General features: G+C 40.9%; 1 protein-coding gene across 4 annotated transcripts in view; it reads left to right on the top strand.

The window, feature by feature from the left end:
- LATS2 (large tumor suppressor kinase 2) overlaps positions 1–17,585 on the top strand; it is a 49,321-nt gene extending 31,736 nt beyond the window's left edge. For all 4 annotated transcript variants that reach the window (XM_080374608.1, XM_080374605.1, XM_080374606.1 and 1 more), the window contains 6 exons: positions 3,096–3,228; positions 7,164–8,701; positions 11,453–12,035; positions 12,674–12,856; positions 14,160–14,266; positions 14,944–17,585. In XM_080374608.1, the coding sequence (XP_080230734.1) occupies positions 3,099–3,228; positions 7,164–8,701; positions 11,453–12,035; positions 12,674–12,856; positions 14,160–14,266; positions 14,944–15,438 (3,036 nt within the window). In that variant the 5' untranslated portion in view covers positions 3,096–3,098 and the 3' untranslated portion in view covers positions 15,439–17,585. The remainder of the gene's footprint in view (positions 1–3,095; positions 3,229–7,163; positions 8,702–11,452; positions 12,036–12,673; positions 12,857–14,159; positions 14,267–14,943) is intronic.
- The last annotated feature ends 690 nt before the right edge of the window (positions 17,586–18,275 follow it).

Genomic DNA, 18,275 nt, shown 5'->3' with positions numbered 1-18,275 from the left:
AGTGTCTGTCCTCTTTGTTTCCTCAGCTCTTCTACTGTCTGCAGTATCAGTTTGCAAGATGCTGGCATTGATTTCTCCCCTCCTTCTTGAGCCATTCTGCTGCTTCTCACAAACATCTCACCTAATCCTCTGCTCTCTAACAAGTGTAATTACTGACACTGCTTAATCTATCTTCTGCTCTTCTTCCTGTCTTTCTAAACAGTCCTTATGTCAGTTTCCAGCAAATGCAGGCCAGGCTCTGGCCCCTGCCACCAGTGGGGAGCCAGCTTCCCCTTCAGCAGGCTGCTGGAGGCCAGCCCATCGCTGCCTTGCACTAGCCACGCTCCCTTACCCAGCTTATTGTTGCACTGCATATAGCGAGGGCCACCATGCCCCATTAACTAGCAGCTGCCTCAGGCACAAAGCATACCCTCTGTGAGACCCAGCCATGCATCAGCTTGTCCTCAGTCCCTAGCGAAGAGGGGCTGGAGTGAATGGAGCCCTTTTCAGGTGGCTGCCAGATAGGAGAGCACTGCGGGTGTGGAGGATGATGATGGGGAAAACAATGCAGAGGAGGCCCAAGACCAGCTATAACAGTGCTGGAGCCTCTTGTTACCTTCCACTCTCCTGGAGTATCACATGCCCCCAGAGAGATTTGCCTTCTGGGTAGAGAATTATGATTATATGTCATCTGTCTCTGAGAAAAATGCTTTGCTTTTGTATGTGGAATGTTTATTTTTTGTTGGTTGCTCTCCATTTGCTTGGAGATGATGCAAGGCTTTTGTGAACCAGCATCAGAAACAGGCTGTTTGTGTCTCATGATAGCTATGGGGGAAAGGGCCAAAGCTATGGGATGGTGTACAGAGGAATCACAGGTGTTCTTTTGAACCACAAAAAAACTTACTTCATTTTTTCCTGCAGTAATGTAAATGCTAAGCAAACAGGGTATGTAATGAGGAAACCCTTTGGAGGGTAGGAGCTGACCTAAGGAAAGATGAGAGGGAGTGAGCTGTGGAGCACAGGGCTGCTGCTGCACTGGGGGCTTCCAAGGATGAGATTACAAGTGACACATCTGCTGGTCCTCTTAGGTTATTGTACAGTTCACAGTGAAATGTATTAGGCTTTCCCCCTCCCATTATTCCCACTCAAGTTTAAATAGGAATCTCCTAACATATCTGCTGAAGGTAGAACACGCAGCTTCAAATAGACCAGTGTTGGTTTTACTCTGCTTTTCTGACATAGGCAATGGCAAAAGAGGATAAAGTAGTGCCACAGTATAACAGGAGGGAAAGGATTTTTTTTTCAGAGATGATATTACTATTCTGGTAATAAAAAGGTAACCTATTTATTGTATCCAGAAGAAGAAAAAAGAAAGAAAGAGAGGAAAAAAACATTGTGGGAAATTCTTTCCTTCATACATAATAGTTTTCTGTTGATTTAAAATTGCCCTTAGTAATGTGTTGATGCCAGTGAAACATTTCAGCTATAGGAAATATGAAACAACCACTGCTTTTCTATGAATTATGAGTCATAAATTGTATGAAAAATATTCAAACTTGCTATAGCTATTCCCCAAGCAGAACCTCTGAGTAATGGAGAAAATGCTGCCATTCTGGGGGGAGTAGAAGGGGGACTGAGCTAAGTGAAGCAAAATGCCAAGTGTCAGCTCTGTGCTAAGTGTGAATTAGTGTCATCTGAGATGATCCTCCCTTGCTAAGTAAACAATTAGTGAGTATGTTATGTGTACTTGCAATTCAGTCAAGCAAAATTGTTCTCAGATGATACGGGAAGGGGGCATACATACATGTTGGGGCTACCTGACTGCTCGCCAATGTGCCGGACTGACCTTTGAGAGGGCAGTGCACTTGTGCCAACCCAGCTGTCACATTGCAGTTGGTAAGCTAAGCCAAGAAGGCACAAACTCCATTTGATTCAGCATTTAGCAGGCAGGTTGTGGTGACAGAATTCCCCTAAAAATGGCAGTAAAGTGGCAAGATAATAGGATACTGATGTTTGCAGGCAGGGCCATGTTGGTGACATTAATTTCATCCAACTTTAGCCATCTAAGAGCTAGGAGTCCAGTTCAAATTAGTTCTTTAATCTTCTGTCACCAAAAGTCAGTTTATCTCCTGTTGTATCTGTTTTATTAATTGTCTTTTGGAGTTTATCATAGCGAGTTTCTCAGCAACTACTTTTGACTATGTATCTAACTTTTTGATGGGTGAAGTTCAGTGAGTTGAATTCAGCATTAAAGCTCTGGATTTCAGTTTCTTCGTCATTTCAGAAAAGACCATGTAGCCCTGTGAGGATTTGCAAATTTTTCTTTGCAACTAGAGGCTAGAGTCGTTGTTGAAAGGTGTTCTATATACCTGAGCTATAAGTAAAAGTATAAACAAACTGCAGGAGAGTATGACCTGCTGGCTGTAGAGCAGGGGATGCTAACCGTGGTTGTGCTAGTTTAACTAGAGCATTTATATTTGCCCTAGTTTTAGTTTTCAGTTGTGTGTCTGGCACCCATATTAACTTCTCAGTGATGGATGTGTGCCCAATAAAATACAGCTAAAAAGACTAACAATGTGACATGCAGTTTGGTATGCCTAGTCATTTTCCAAACAGATAGTGAATGATGTCCCGGCTGTACTGAAAACAGCAGTCTTTTTTCCCCATTGACTCTAGTCAGCAGAAATCAACCTCTGCCTAATTAGCATCTGTGAAAGGGTAAAGCTTTTACTGTGTTCAGGTGTGACTGAGACATGCTGTCAAGTATCAAAAGCTAAAGATTCTATTTCATCCTATGTCAAACTATGCTGTCTTTTCCAGACCTGATTCAAAGTTTATTTTAAGGAATCCTAAAGTGCACATTACAATTTGATGCTTCTTTAATTGTCAGAGTCTAGATATGTCGTGGTTTTTGTTATTTTCTTCGTTTAATTTTTGAGTTGTATAAGGCATGCAAACGTTTTCAAAATATGTGTGCATTTGGCTTCAGGCAGCTGTGATCTGGTGTGAATTATAAAATGTTTCTATAAATGTAAGAATGCTTACTGCTTTCTGGCCTGCAGTACAGTGCTTGGGTTTTGTCTCGATGTGATTCAATTCTTGTTTGCTTCATACAGGAGATGGCTGTCCGAGCGCTGAAGCAGACGGGTAGCAGAAGTATTGAAGCAGCTCTGGAGTATATCAGTAAGATGAGCTACTTGGATCCTAGAAATGAACAGATAGTACGTGTAATTAAGCAGACCTCACCAGGTAAGTGTTACCTTTTTTTTTTTTTTTTTTTTTTAATTGGGTTCTTTCTTCCAATAAGCTAGTTTTTGAAGTAGAGTCATTACTGGTGAGTAGTGGATTGACAGCATTCAGCAGTAGTCTTGTTGGAGACAGTGAGGTGAACATGGCTTTGCAAGGTGAGCTGGGCTGGAAGCTGAATACAACTCACCAGCTTTGCAGGGTTTGTCCATGCACATATTTGTAGTCCAGCCTTCTTAAACTGAAAGCTGTTTATCCTTCCATGCAAGTGAGTTCAATCATCTCAAGTTTACTGGAAGGGAAAAGCTTTTGTATAGGGAATTGCTATGGAGTTGTGAGAGAGCTCACTTCCCAGGAATTCATTCATGTTAACATCCTTGCAAGTAAACTGCAGAAATAGCTTGGGCCAAGACAGCAGAAGCTTTTCTGCACATCCCTGCTAGTCTGCTTCAGCTGTTTCATGTATACTACCAAACTGGAGGATTTGGGCCCTGTGTATGCCTCATCAGCAAACATCCCGCCACAGCTGGCAAAAGGCCTTACAAGAGTTGTTTCCATTCAGATATTGGCACTTTGAGCACGGCAGAATGCTTTTGATCTGCGACCAGGATACACTCTGGTTTGGATAGTTTGTTACTTTTATCTTCTTTCAGTTTCAAAAATTGTCCAACCAGACAAGTAACCATCCTCTTGATTGGCTGAAAGGATGTTATCACACGCTAGTGTTACATGCTGCGGAGGGGTTAGTGGACTAAAGGTTGAGTGGATTGGAGAGCTGTTTTCAGGGGCCTGTTGCGTTGGCCAAGGAATTTGTTGTGTCAGTGGCAACATTTCGACTTAAAATGTCTGTGTTGGAGTAGTTGAAGCTAACAAATCCACTCGATCGACCTGAATACAGTAGTATAGCTTTCTTAAGTGTGGTCAAAATTGAGTTTACTGAGTGCAACTGATTTCCACATGACAAATTTCTCAGCCACCTCAGCAGCACTTTCCTCCTTGCCTTTTGATCAAATTGACAATCTTCATTGGGAAGGGTGTTAAATTTGGCATAGCTGATAGAGAGGCATGTCTGGAGGTGGGGAAGGCTGAGGAAGAGAAAGCCCATTCAATTAACAAAGACAAATCCTTGGACAGGAAGGAGATCTTCAGTAAAGCCACTTCTTTCCTGGGGGACCCCAAAGGTAGCCACATATAAGGAAGATGAAAACAGGGAAGGACCTCATTTTCCAGGTGGTCACTTTCAGGAATGGAGCTTCAGATGTGGTGGGAAAAGATGATGGTTCTGTGTAAGGAGCAGCTTAGCTGCCCTTTCTGTCAGTCTTTGACGTCCTGTTTTATTATTTTGGAAAATTCTGAAAAACTCGTAAGAAAGTATTTCCAAGGGTGTTTGTTACCCTGCAGGATGACCATCTGACAGACAAAGTAGTAGTACAGACCAGTTTGCTATTTGAAGAGTTCTGTCCTAATACATGCACAAATGTGGCCTCAACTAGGCTTTACAGAGAATTTAAAATAACTTTGGCAGAATTACTGATATGTATTTTGCTTTATATTATAAAGGCTTTATTCCTTAAAGTGAAAGAACACACCCAGTCCTAAAGAGCATACATTTCTTCTGAAGAGGTTGAAAAGTCTTTCTAGGCTAACAAAAATGTTGTCTTTCATTTGCATTTGGTTTTGCTTTCTTAACATTACAATGCATATAGCTGTTTTGAATACTTAACCTTTCAAGCTGAAAATCAACCTTTGCTTTTAGGATACACAGAATGCAAAACTTAAATATCATGTAAGTGATGTTTGCCTGCCTGAGGTGCCACAGATTCATATTGATTTGTTTGATATGGTATTGCTTGTGCTAGGATAGCATAGGTCTCCTCTAGTTCATTAGGAAGCATGTAATGCTACTTGGAAACTTCATTTGCAGATTGAGAATTTAAATCTTCAGGGTTTGAATTCCATATATTGGTGTATAGAAATAGATTTTCAAATTACTCATTTTTGTCCTGCTTTAACTTCAGTAGTAAAACTAACAAGAGTTTCAGCATACTGGCAAGACTCAAAACTTATCAGATACTACTGTGTGACAGAGAGTTATGTATAAAAACAGATGATTCCATGAGTATTGTTGATTAATCTTAAGAATACACTCTGATCTAAAACCTTCAGAGGCAAGAGACAGTCATAACAGTTACTGTGTTGGGTGCGAATGTGTAGGGAAAAAAAATCGTCTACAACTACCACATTTGGTATCTTTACAAATCCAAGTATTTCTCCATCACACCAGAACAGACTTACTGGTATACAAATCTAGGAGGTGGACATTATGCTTCTCTTGACATCAGCAAGATTCCTTGCACAGCTGAAGTAAGTGTCCCAAATGAGGACAACTACTGCTGCTGCTGCTTTCCTTCATGGCCTCAGATAGGGAAAAGCAAAGTCAGCTTGCCCCTGAGGCTCAGCATGAATCCTACTGATAGAGGTGACAAATGGGTCTTATGGCTGCCTCCCACCTGCTGGCCAGAGTAGCCACTTCTTAGGATGCCTTGGGTTGCCTCAGCCTCATCGGTGCATCTCACTGTGTCGCAGCGGGTGAGCTATCATAAGTGCTGTAATAAGTATAACCTCAGTAAGCATGCCCTTGTGTTATCATAGAAATAAGAGCAGCTGAGTATAGATTTCACTGTGAAGAACACTGATTATTTGTCCAACTTGATTCCGTTTCAAAACATCGCATTGTTTATGAAACTGTCGGTGTGGGGCAGCCTTTTCAATGTGCAGAGATGGTGCATAGACCTGTCTTAATAACGTGCCTGTCCATGTGTGTCTGTATGTAGCAGGGCTTGCGTGTCAAGGCAAGGAGGCACAGCTCTGCTCAAGTGCACTGCATCTGGCCCAGCTGGGACATGCTGTAATGCAAATAATCCAAAAAGCTTGCAAGCCAGTGTTCAATCCTGTTAGCTCAATATGACTATTATTGTAGACCTTGTGAAATCAAGATTTTACAATGAAATTGTTTAGGCATAAATGGGCCAAGTCCTGTCATTTGTGAAAGCTGAAGAACCAGAAGGGAAACAAAATAACGACGGCACTGAGTATCCCCTTGTCTTTAGCACAGCCAGTGCTTTATACACCTGCAGTTTGTCCTCAGATCAAAAAACTGATGAAAAGTGACATTAACACTTCCAATACAGGAATGCTGGTATCTTGTCTCTGCACATTCTTCAAACTAAGGTTAACATGTTGACACTCTGAAAAGTTTGCCTTCCAAACAGATGGAAGATGAGTAATATGAGGGGATGCTCTATGTCCAACACATTGGAAAGAACACAGGACAACTGTATGATGGTTTTGTTGCAAGTGAAGGAAGGGGAAACAAGGATTTTTGAGGAGAAAGATGGAATTGAGAAATGTAAGCAGATCCCCAACATGAGCAGTGAGCGCACTGTACAGATGTGGACAATGTGGTGACCTAGTAGCTTATAATAATGTTGACTTCAAGTAGTACTGACAGTCCTTCTGGGAGCTATTTTTCTTCTGTTGGTGCTGTACTTAACCCTCTGTTCTGTAGCTTCCTTCTGTCTGCGAGTAATGACTGGTAATACTGGTCCAGCTTTAAAAACCAGGCTATAGTGTAATCTGATGATTTCATAGTTGAGGAATTTGTGCTTCTATTTTCATAATTTGATAGGACTCTCAGATGATTCCTGGCATGAGCAGTGTTGTGGCCTGTAGCTCGTTATCAGTAGTAATACTTGGCACCTATAACTTTAAATGTTCAGAGTGCTTAATTTAGGTTTTGGAAGGTATTTTTGTAATACATACTCCCTACACAGTGTGCATGTGTGTATGTATGTATGTATGTATAGATGGATGAGTAATGCAAAGTAATGGGTTCACCTGAATTGTTTCCTAACATTCTTCTGTGTTCTTTTATAAAGGGAAGGGTATTGTGCCCAATAATGTAACCCGCAGGCCGAGCTTTGAAGGATCAAATGAATCTTTTCCATCCTACCATCAGATCAGTAATGCAGCCTATGAAGGGACAGGCTTTGGAGCAGAAGGTGCAAATATGCTAACTGAAGTTCCAAGGCCATACATGGACTATTTAATCTCTACTTCACAGTCTACAGCTATGAATGCTCCTGTACAGCGACCTTCTGGAGTAGGCACTCACAGCACACCAACAAGCCATCAGCAGAAAACATACCCTGCAAATATTGAGACTTCTGTGATTAATTATCCAGTGGCTAATCACAGTAGTCAAGCCTTGCAGCTGCAGGTGTCCCATGGCTCCAACAGCCAACATTACAGTAGGCAGCACATGATGGTGCAGGGAGAACCTATGGGGTATGGTGTTCAGCGTAGTCCATCTTTCCAGAACAAGATGCAGCAGGAAGGAGGATACAACAATCTCCCAAATAAAGGGGCAGTTGTCCAGAATAATTCAGGTCATGCATTTCAGCAGGCACCGGCAAGCCTGTATATGTCACATTCTCATCATAAACAGACAAGTCCTTCCTCTCATCAAATGCATGTGATATCCAGAGGTCCAGCCTTTGCTAATGACTTTTCAGACAGTCCACCACAAAATCTATTAACGCCATCTAGAAATAGCCTAAACATGGACCTCTATGACATGAATAATCCTCAAGTTCAGCAGTGGCAGGCAGCAACGCCATCACGCCGAGATTCCTTACAAAATCCAGGAATAGAGACATCTCCACGGCAACATGTATCCTTCAGACCCGATGCCACAGTGCCAAGCCGAACAAACTCCTTCAACAGCCACCAGCAACAGCCACAAGTGACAGTGTCTATAAGACAGGTTCCTCCAGGAAAACCTGATCCTTCAATTACTTCTCCAAATACAATAACAGCAGTCACGTCTGCTCATATTCTCCAGCCAGTGAAGAGCATGCGAGTGATGAGACCTGAGCCTCAGACTGCGGTGGGACCTTCCCATCCTGGTTGGTTACCTGCACAGACACCGGCTGTGGATGGCTTGGAGATAATTGAGCAGCATGTGCCACCTGTTGGAGCAGCTAATGCCTATCAACTAGATGTGGATTACAGTAACCAGGAACTTCGGTGTCCACCACCACCGTATCCCAAGCATTTGTTACTTCCCGGTAACTCTGAGCAGTTTGATGTCAACTGCTTATGCATGGGTGTAGAGCAGACCCTCCGTGTAGTCCCCAATTCAACGTGCAATAAGGCTGAGGAGAACAGTGAGCGAAATGATAAAAGCAGCAAGAACACTAAAGCTGAAAAACCAAGCAAGGATAAAAAGCAGATTCAGACATCTCCGGTGCCAGTGCGAAAGAATGGCAAAGATGAGGAAAAGCGAGAATCCCGAATAAAGAGCTACTCACCTTTTGCCTTCAAGTTCTACATGGAGCAACATGTAGAAAATGTCATAAAGACCTATCAGCAGAAAATTAACAGAAGACTACAATTGGAGCAAGAAATGGCTAAAGTAATTACCTTTATTTTGTCATAATAAAAGCTAATGGGGGTTTAATTGATTATTACTGGTTTTAATCAGTCTAAAAATTTATAAAGGCAGACTCCACTGGAAGTAGTAGGTATCCAACACCCCTATTTTTGCTTAGAAGCGTGGATGCAGGTCTGGGAGGCTGTTTGAAAAACCTGAGATGTGAAATAACATATCTTCGTACCAGAAAAGCAGGAAAGTATTAGGTTTGCTTAGGCAGGAACTTAGAAGTCAATTTTGAGGCTGAGACACCTCTGACAATACTTTGGCAGGTCTTGCAAAACTCTGAGAAATGTTTTCCTGTTGCTCCAGTTTTTCCTTCCTGTTCCATGATAGCCCCGCATTCACCAAAGCCATGGTTCAACTTGGCAGTATATTCACTGTGCCATATTTTCAGATAAGTATGGAATACTTAACTAGAAGTTGTTTGTTGCCCACATGTAAGTAATAATATCATGCAAGTAATCATGTCTTGACCAGCTTGAGCTGATCTTGGGACCCTTGCTGGAACTTGTTCTAGAAGCAGGTCTCAGGGAGGTGCACTTTGAGTGAGCAAGCTTTTTTCATGCCTAACTGTAGCTCTCAAACCTAAGCTGATTCACTGATGCGGCTGCTTAAAACAAAGCTGCCAAGTTCTGGTGGTTGCTGTGGCAGTTTTGGTTTTAATTTTTAAACGTAGAAGACGGGTTTTTTTCCCAGGCGTGACTAGAATATGACTAGTCTACTTTTGTATTTAAGGATAAACTCTAAGGAAAGCTATTATTAACTCATATTGGATAATAATTAACTACCCGATCTTCCCAAGCACAGTCAATTTCCAGAGTTAATTAATTTGATGTTCATGTTGCTCCAGAAAACTCAGCAGTTTGTTTGTTGAGATTAAAATTAAACCAATATGCTTCTAAAATCTCTTGAAAGGTTGCCATTTTAGTGGCAGTTAATAGTTTCTCCTCACTGCAAATACAGATTGTGTTGCATTGGTTGAATTTTGTGAATATTTTCCCGAGATTGAGATAGGGAGTGATCTCTGGAGAAGTCAAAAAGCAGCTAATTGCATTAGTTCTGTTCTGACTCTTCAGCTTTCCCTCACTTCATAACTCAGAGATAATTCAGCTATAAACAAAAACAACTCCTTCCCCTAGCAACCTCATCACTGGCTGGAATAACACAGGAGATTTTGGCTAGCTGAACATCACATTATTCTAGAATTAACCAAGAACACAGCACACTAATTATTTTACCTTAAAACAATAAACACTTCCTTTATTATGGGTTGATGTACTTGCCTTACATTTTAAAAACAGTGTTACTTGTTTCGATTTGGCTGTTACGTTCAGTCTGAAAATTCATCCTACCTGTTTTGCAAGTTTCTGCAGACCTCTTCCATCCTTTATTCATACAGATTTCATTTTTATACTGCAGGGATCTCACTGCATAGTCTGGCTGCCCACATTCATCTTTAAAGACCTAGACTACAGACATGAAATTAAATCCATCTAAGAAGCAGCCCTGTGGGCATATGCTTGGGTCTCTAGGCTGCTAATCAGTCAACTTCAGCTCCCTCCACCCTGCTCCCCATTGCCGCTTCTCACCAGGAAATAATCTTCCTCTCAGGGTGCTTCAGTTGATGCCAGTTAATTCAGGATTTTGGAAATGGGATATGCAGAAAGAAAGGGGCATGCTGCAGAGGATGCGTTGTCTGTGTATCCTGGGGATCAGCCCAGGGGTTTCTGCTGGCAGAGGCCACCAGAGGCCGTCAGGAGAGGGACAGGCACTGAAGATGGCAGAGTTAGCAGCATGTGGGCTCTGTCTTGAAAGGTGGGGAAAGTCTGGTTCAATACTGCTGCTTCTCTCTTTTTCAGGAGGTCTCTCCCCACAGCCATATGAAATGTTGCTTACAGTTACTTGGCAGCTCTCTGGGGATGGGAGGTAGACAAGCCAACTTTTTTACAGCTTAGGCACGCAGGGAAAATAATACATTTAGAGGGGAAGTAGCACCAGGGTCTGGGCTGCAGGGGCTGAGGAGAGGCCAGACCTGAGGGTTATATGCATATATTTGGGGAGTGAAAAGGGAGAAGTTTATAGAGCAGGTGGTCAGGAGATCTGCAGACCTCAAGAGTAGAGGCTGTATATAGCAGAGGAAGAAAAACAGTTTCAAAAGAAGATGGTTCCCAAGGTACTTGAGAATATGTAGGTCAAAACAAGCTTCTTAATTACAACACAAAAACCAACAGACCAAGAGTCAAACAGTCAAACAGCACTCGGGGTAGGAGCTGTTAACGTGAGTTCCCCTGGAAAACCGTTCATGAACAAATGGACTGCTGCATCTAGGTTTATGTTTCAGTTTAAGTTAAGCTGTACTGCAGTACGCATACATATAGTGGAGTGCAGTGGCAAAAGGGATATTTGAAAGGTGTAAGCCAAATCCCATGATCAGGTTTGTGATATTGTATTCTCCTCTTTGACAGTATTGCCCCATGTCTGTTCATTCAGTCAAATGAGAAAGGCAGACCAATCTCATATATGGCAAATTCAGGTAACAGGTTTGGGCACAGTGAATTTGCCAGTATTTCAGAAATACCTCAACAGACAGACGAGATAGCTCTCACGAATACGTGTTTTCTGATTCTTGGTTAATTTTTCTCAGAAATGCATTTTGGGAATGCTCATTTATTGTTCTCTTGCTATGAATGTAACAGTACTAGCTCTTGTGGTTTGCTTTCCTTTGTAAAGGCTGGCCTTTGTGAAGCAGAACAGGAACAAATGAGAAAGATTCTCTACCAGAAGGAATCCAACTATAACAGACTTAAAAGAGCCAAAATGGACAAATCTATGTTTGTGAAAATCAAGACTCTGGGTATTGGTGCATTTGGAGAAGTATGCCTGGCCTGCAAAGTAGATACCCATGCCCTGTATGCCATGAAGACTCTGCGAAAGAAAGATGTGCTAAACCGGAACCAGGTGGCTCATGTCAAAGCGGAGAGGGACATACTTGCTGAGGCAGACAATGAATGGGTGGTTAAACTATATTATTCCTTCCAAGATAAAGAGAACTTGTACTTTGTGATGGACTACATCCCTGGTGGGGATATGATGAGTCTACTGATTCGGATGGAGGTCTTCCCGGAGCGTCTGGCTAGATTTTATATTGCAGAGCTCACTTTGGCTATAGAGAGTGTGCACAAAATGGGATTTATTCATCGAGACATCAAGCCTGACAATATTCTGATAGACCTCGATGGGCATATCAAACTGACTGACTTTGGACTGTGCACTGGATTCAGATGGACTCACAATTCAAAATACTATCAGAAAGGTAGTGTTCTTAGACTTTATTTGTGATGGTATTGCATTTCTTACTTTGAAACAAACACGTACCTCTTGGCAGAAATGCCGCTTCAGAAGACAGAGGTGGTGTGTACACTGACAAACAAAGACTATACAATGTGTGTGCGTCTCTCAGACTCATTCACTTAGTTTGTTTCCAGTCCTTTGTTTCCAATACTGTTCGATTCCTGATCAGTAATGTGGCTAACCACTGCAGTAGCAGCAATTTTTCAGTTTGTACTTGTTTGGAAGGTTTATTTTGATGGTGAAATAATTTAATTGCAGATTTGAAGTAGTCCACACGCTTTCTTCTGTTTGTGCCGTTGAGGAGTATTGGCATCTATTGGCAAAAAGGTCATAAGCAATTGATATACTTAACCTAAATATACTCCATTGTTCTGTATCTCCCGTATGGGAGCATGCTTCCTTGTGCTGAGACAGAGATATTTTGCTTGCTTTGGAAAACCAGTTGTGAAGGGGAGGGCAGAAGGAAATGCCTTGGGTTTAAAGTTCAAATGCTGTTCTTCAGTGAGAGTAGAAGATGGCACAACTAGAGCTAGATAAATGCTTTTCTCTTTGTGTGCTGTTTTATGACCATGAATGTAAACTTTCTCTCCCATTTGAAAGGGAGCCATATCAGACAGGACAGCATGGAGCCCAGTGATCTTTGGGATGATGTGTCCAATTGTAGATGTGGAGATAGGCTGAAGACATTGGAACAAAGAGCTAAGAAGCAGCATCAGAGATGTCTAGCCCACTCCTTAGTTGGAACCCCAAATTATATTGCTCCTGAAGTCCTACTTCGTAAAGGTAGATAACCTGTATGTTTTTCCTGTTTAAGTGAACATTGATGCTTTGAAAAACTTCTTTTTTCCTTTTTTTCCTTAAATACGCTTGCTGCTTTCGAAGATTGTCATTCTGAAGGCCACAGGCACTTAGCTCAGATTAAGGAGAATGAATTTCTCTACATACTCCACCCTTTAGCATCACATTGCTGTCATTGATGGTGGTCATACTTTGTGTATCTGTTTATATCTACACTCTGAGGCCTTTGAATGTGACTGCTAATAAATGTGTCAGGTGATGTTGGCAGTGGTCAAGTATAAAGTAGGTTATCTGTACTCATGGAGTACAGCTATGACCACTAGCAAGTTTACATAGACCAGTGAGTAGCCAGCTGATGGTTCTGAATCACTGATTCAGGCAGGCCTCTTAAATATGAATGATGTAAACTTGTGGAAACAGGTCCTCCAGAGTTCCAGCCAGAATCTTGGGGAAACCCAACAAAAAGTCTTCCACAATTTATGCTGGACACCCGGCATTCAAAAGCTCGTCTTGAGGTATTTTGACAGTGCTCAGTGGCTATCCATGCAGAACAGACATGGTCACTGTAGTAAGGAGATTAGATGTTCAAAGTTGTCTTGCAAGCCAGATCCTAAGCCTGATCTTTCTCAAGCTGAGAGATTTCCCATTGAACCCTACATCTTCCAATGACACAAATCTCTATTGCTTTGAATTCAGTGTTTAAATCCTCCATTCCTTTTCGGAGATCTCAAACATACACCTTATTTGTCTTGTCACAGCAATTAAGTGATTGAAACTGTTCCTCTGCTTGGAACTTCCTCAGAAAGTGATGTGTGGCTTGCTTCTGTTTCTAGAGCCAGGCTGTGTCTTTCAGCAGCTTTACAAACTTTCAGCAACTTTCAAACCCCACTGAACCTGGGGGGGACATCAGTTGCCAAACCTTTTTGTTACTGTTTGAGGTCAAATTTGTGCTGTGTAGTGATGTAGTTGTGGAACAGGGCACAAAAAAACCTGTAACTCCTAATCGTATGACTTCACCACTTACTTTTGTTGAGAATTAAATTTCTTCAGAAAGATTCCCAGACAAGAGGATTACATCTTTACTAGATTCTACTAAAATAGAATTTAGGTCAGCAAGCAGAAGTGACTTTATGATGAAGCTAGATTGGGAGTCCTTTATTTTTAGGTTACAAATTGTTTGTCTAGAACAGGCAGAAATCTGTGCTGTATGTTTTGATACTTAATTGCAAGTATCTCTATACACATTCTCCTTGGCTGGTGGAGGACAACCTTTTCACTTGCCTTTCAGGATACACTCAGCTTTGTGACTGGTGGAGTGTTGGTGTAATCCTTTTTGAGATGTTAGTGGGACAGCCTCCTTTTCTGGCTCCTACACCCACAGAAACCCAACTGAAGGTAAGTTGAAGCAGAATTCCAATCTGTGGTAGCAAAATTTTAACCTTTTCCCTTCTCCATGCACAGTCCTATCCCCTTTGGTAAATCCTTTGCCAGTCAGTGAAGAAGATACTGAGTATCAGACCAGGACTGACTTGTCCAACTGCATAGTTTTATAAGTCTTCTCAGCACCATTCTGATTTCTTAAGCATGAGTTCATCCATCTAAATTCCTTAGAGTACCTATCAGATTTGAGTAAGCTGATATGCCAGCGATAATTACAGTTGGCAATGTGTTTCAAAGTCAAGCAGTGAGTGGTTTTTTTATTAGAAAGGATGTATCTCATGACCACTTTTCCTCGTTTACATTTTGGAGCCAAAATGAAACAATTCCTTGAAGTCATTCCATGAAGTCATGTGTAAACTGATTGTGTTCTCAAATCTGACTATGGGACCATTCAGGAAGGAATTTTCTTTTTTCAAAAACCAGAATTGCGCCTTTTATCTGCTCTCCGAGAATGTTTCTTGATTCATTAAAGTTATTATTAATAGCTGATGCAATCTGATCATTGGGTTCTTGAACCTCTAAAGTAAATATGCAGTTTGTGAGTTGACTAGTTATGTGTATATTTCTGTACAGTTAATGTTGACAATCAGAAGTATTCTGTTTCCAGGATTTAATACCTTTCTTGCCTCCAGGTGATAAATTGGGAAAGCACACTGCACATTCCCTCACAGATCAAGCTAAGCCCTGAGGCAAGTGATCTCATCACAAAGCTCTGCTGTGCTGCTGAGGACAGGCTCGGAAGAAATGGAGCAGATGATATTAAGGCCCATTCTTTCTTTCACTCTATGGATTTCTCTACTGATATCCGTAGGCAGCCAGCTCCCTATGTTCCAAAGATCAGCCATCCCATGGACACTTCAAATTTTGATCCAGTTGAAGAAGAAAGTCCTTGGAACGATGCTAGCGGTGACAGTACCAGGACGTGGGATCCACTAGCCTCTTCCAATAGCAAACACACAGAACATGCTTTTTACGAGTTTACTTTCCGAAGGTTCTTTGATGACAATGGGTATCCGTTCAGGTATCCCAAACCTTCTGGCATGGAAGTTGGCCAGTCTGAGAAATCTGATGTAGAAGACAAAGGTGTGGTGGATCAGACTGGAGCTTGTCAGCCTGTATATGTGTAAATTATTGTACAGAGTACTCCAGGTAAGACTAATCTAAATCCAGTAGGGCCTTTAACTGATCCTTTAGGAGCTGATCCTGCAGTGCTTGTTAAGGTGTAACTTCAGCTGAGGTTGGAGGCATCCTGGGGAGTCAGAAGCTTGGAGGATCAGGTCCTAAAAATGGCACTCTTGAAAGTTCAGGTCAGTTTTACTGTAAATAACTTTGTTGATAATTACACTTGAAATCCTGGTCTTCACCAAAATCTGCAAGGCCAGAAGTCTGTCATTTCTAGGCCTATTTTTATTTGAGGTCAGCATCCCCCTACTCAGATTAACATTTACACTCTTCTGCAACTGTCAGCATTATTTTTTAAATGAATAAAGAGCACTTATATTTTGTTTATAGCGGGGGGGGGGTGTCCTACTAAATTATAGGGATTAACTTTGACAAATCGTGCTGCTGTTCTTCTTTTCTACATTTTTATTTTATCCATAGCACTTATTTCACATTTAGGAAGATGCGTAAAGCTGAAGAACATGTGATGAAAGGTCTCAGTGCAATAATGTAAGAAAGAAAAAAGAAAAATGAAAAAAAGAAAACTGCTCTCTAATTTTCTAAATTTACTGATGCCATTGTATTCGCACCATGATTTTTGTTTATTATATGTATTTTCCACATTTCAAAATTGTGACATAAAGCTGCTTTATTTCCTTCTGCTTATTGGAGTATAATAGAAAGTGTGAGCAAGTGACAATTTGGGTGTGATTTCATTGTCTAGTGTGTGAAGAATGTTGCATGAGCAGTGTTTTTCTATTTGAAATGGCCTTTTCTTGCCATTCACAGGCAGGTCCTGTGGATCCGTTTTTACTGAAGGTCTAAAATTAGACCGTTTTAAACCGTGTGTTGATAATGTATTGTGTGGATGGTTTCCTCTTATGATTGTATCCAATATTAATTTTGTAAAACAGATTGCAAAGGTTATAAGTGAATAGTGATTTTGTGGTCTGATGTAATAGATCATTTTAGTAAACACATATCATCAGCACACACGTTTCCCCACAAAGGATCACTAGCAAGACCAATATTACAAAGCTGAGTTGTGGCAACAGCCTAGATTGGGCTGATTCACATAGTGTGCAGCACGGTGTTCGTGGTTTAATACTAGCAGTAATGCAGAGCACCAGTACTAACAGATGTAGCTCAACGTCTTCAAAAGAGAATGTCGAATGCTGTTCTCCTGTAACACATCGAGATCCCAAGTGCGATGAGGCTGATGTTGAGGGCGTGCATTCTCCACAGATGTCTATGGAACCTGGAGGTACGTGGCTTTTCCAGACGTCAGATCCCTACACATGGCTGTATATCTGTTTAGGTTCCTAATGTTTCAGGCACTGACATCTGAAAATGTTGGCATTGTGCATAGGTCATTCTGTCCTGTTGTCTATAGGTAAAAATGTTGCTGTGATGGAGCACAATAGTCCTTCATTTCTGTCAAATTATAGGCATACTTTGAAATATCAATTCTTAACTATGTTAAAATACACATTTTTCTTATATGTATAAGTGAGAATTATTCAAGGTGATATCAGAATACTAAAGGTAATTAAGCCATACATATTTGCATATATATTATATATAACTAAATAAGTAAACACACACAAAAATCCTTAATTCAGATTAGTGTAACAGTCCTGTTTAAAGTGATTGATGTAATAACATTTGAGGAAAACACTCCTTTAATGTGTTTTTGCTTTATTTTATTTTTAAATCTGGAGCTTCATTATTTTTTCCGTATATTATTCCACATATTATTCCTTAATGTTTTAGCATATCCTATCCTATCCATTGTTTAGATATCTAAGCAACAACATATAAATTCATCAGCCTAAACTAAACAAAAATGATTGTGTATTTGTTTACATTTGTATGAAAGGAGTGTTCTGAGGTATGCAGTGCTTGTGTTGTGACAGTTCATGTAAGATTCAGTATTACTGCTTTTTTTATATAGTAATGCCATTTTTTGTTATTTACATCTATCTGACATTCTTTCATGTGGTAGGTTCTTTCTCAGGAACTCAATTTAACTGTTATTTATTGATATATCATTGCCTTTGAAAGCTTCTACTGGCACAATTTATTAAAAATCTGAATGAAAATCTAAAATGCATTATGTGTTCTTGAAAAGGATAATTTCTGCCTATTCTAAGGCAGAACTTTTAATGGGTTTGGTTTTGTAACATTAGCGATGGGTTTGAGCTACAAACATGAACTTCAAATCTCACCTCTCCGGCAGCGTTTGACGTAGGATCTCTGGGTACCTTAAGACCATTTCTTCTGTCGTCATGGCCCTTGGCAATAAGGGGCAGGGTTCCAAGGTAAAATTTGCTTTGGTGTGACCAGGTCAGTAGGCAGCATAAAATTTTATAAAACAGTCCTTTTCTCTGCAGCAGTGGCTCTGCCTGGGCAGCCACAACCAGTGTGCTTGCCCCCTCTGGCTGTTGCCTCTGTTGTATTTCTAAAATGTAAATAACTCACCTGCAAATACAGAATCTTTGCAACTAAGCAAAAACAAGAGAAACTAGCCCAGAAGGAAACAGGTGCTTCCACAGTGAATACATTACTCATGTAACATCTATGCTGCAGGGAACAGAAGCCAACTCACATTTCACCTAAGGAAGGACTGTTACGAAAAACAAATCTTTCGAGTTTATCCAGCGCTGTCTCTATAAGGCTCACATCCTTTGCAGACACTTCAGGGGTAAACAGAAACTTGGAGTGAATTTTATGAAATTTGAACAAGTAAACAGCATGCCATATATTGGGATTGGCTCAAACCATTCTCAGTTCTGCTAAACTT

Source organism: Falco punctatus (genome assembly GCF_963210335.1).
Source record: "Falco punctatus genome assembly, chromosome: 2".
Lineage (NCBI taxonomy): Eukaryota > Metazoa > Chordata > Aves > Falconiformes > Falconidae > Falco > Falco punctatus.
This window is presented reverse-complemented; position numbering and strand designations above follow the sequence as displayed.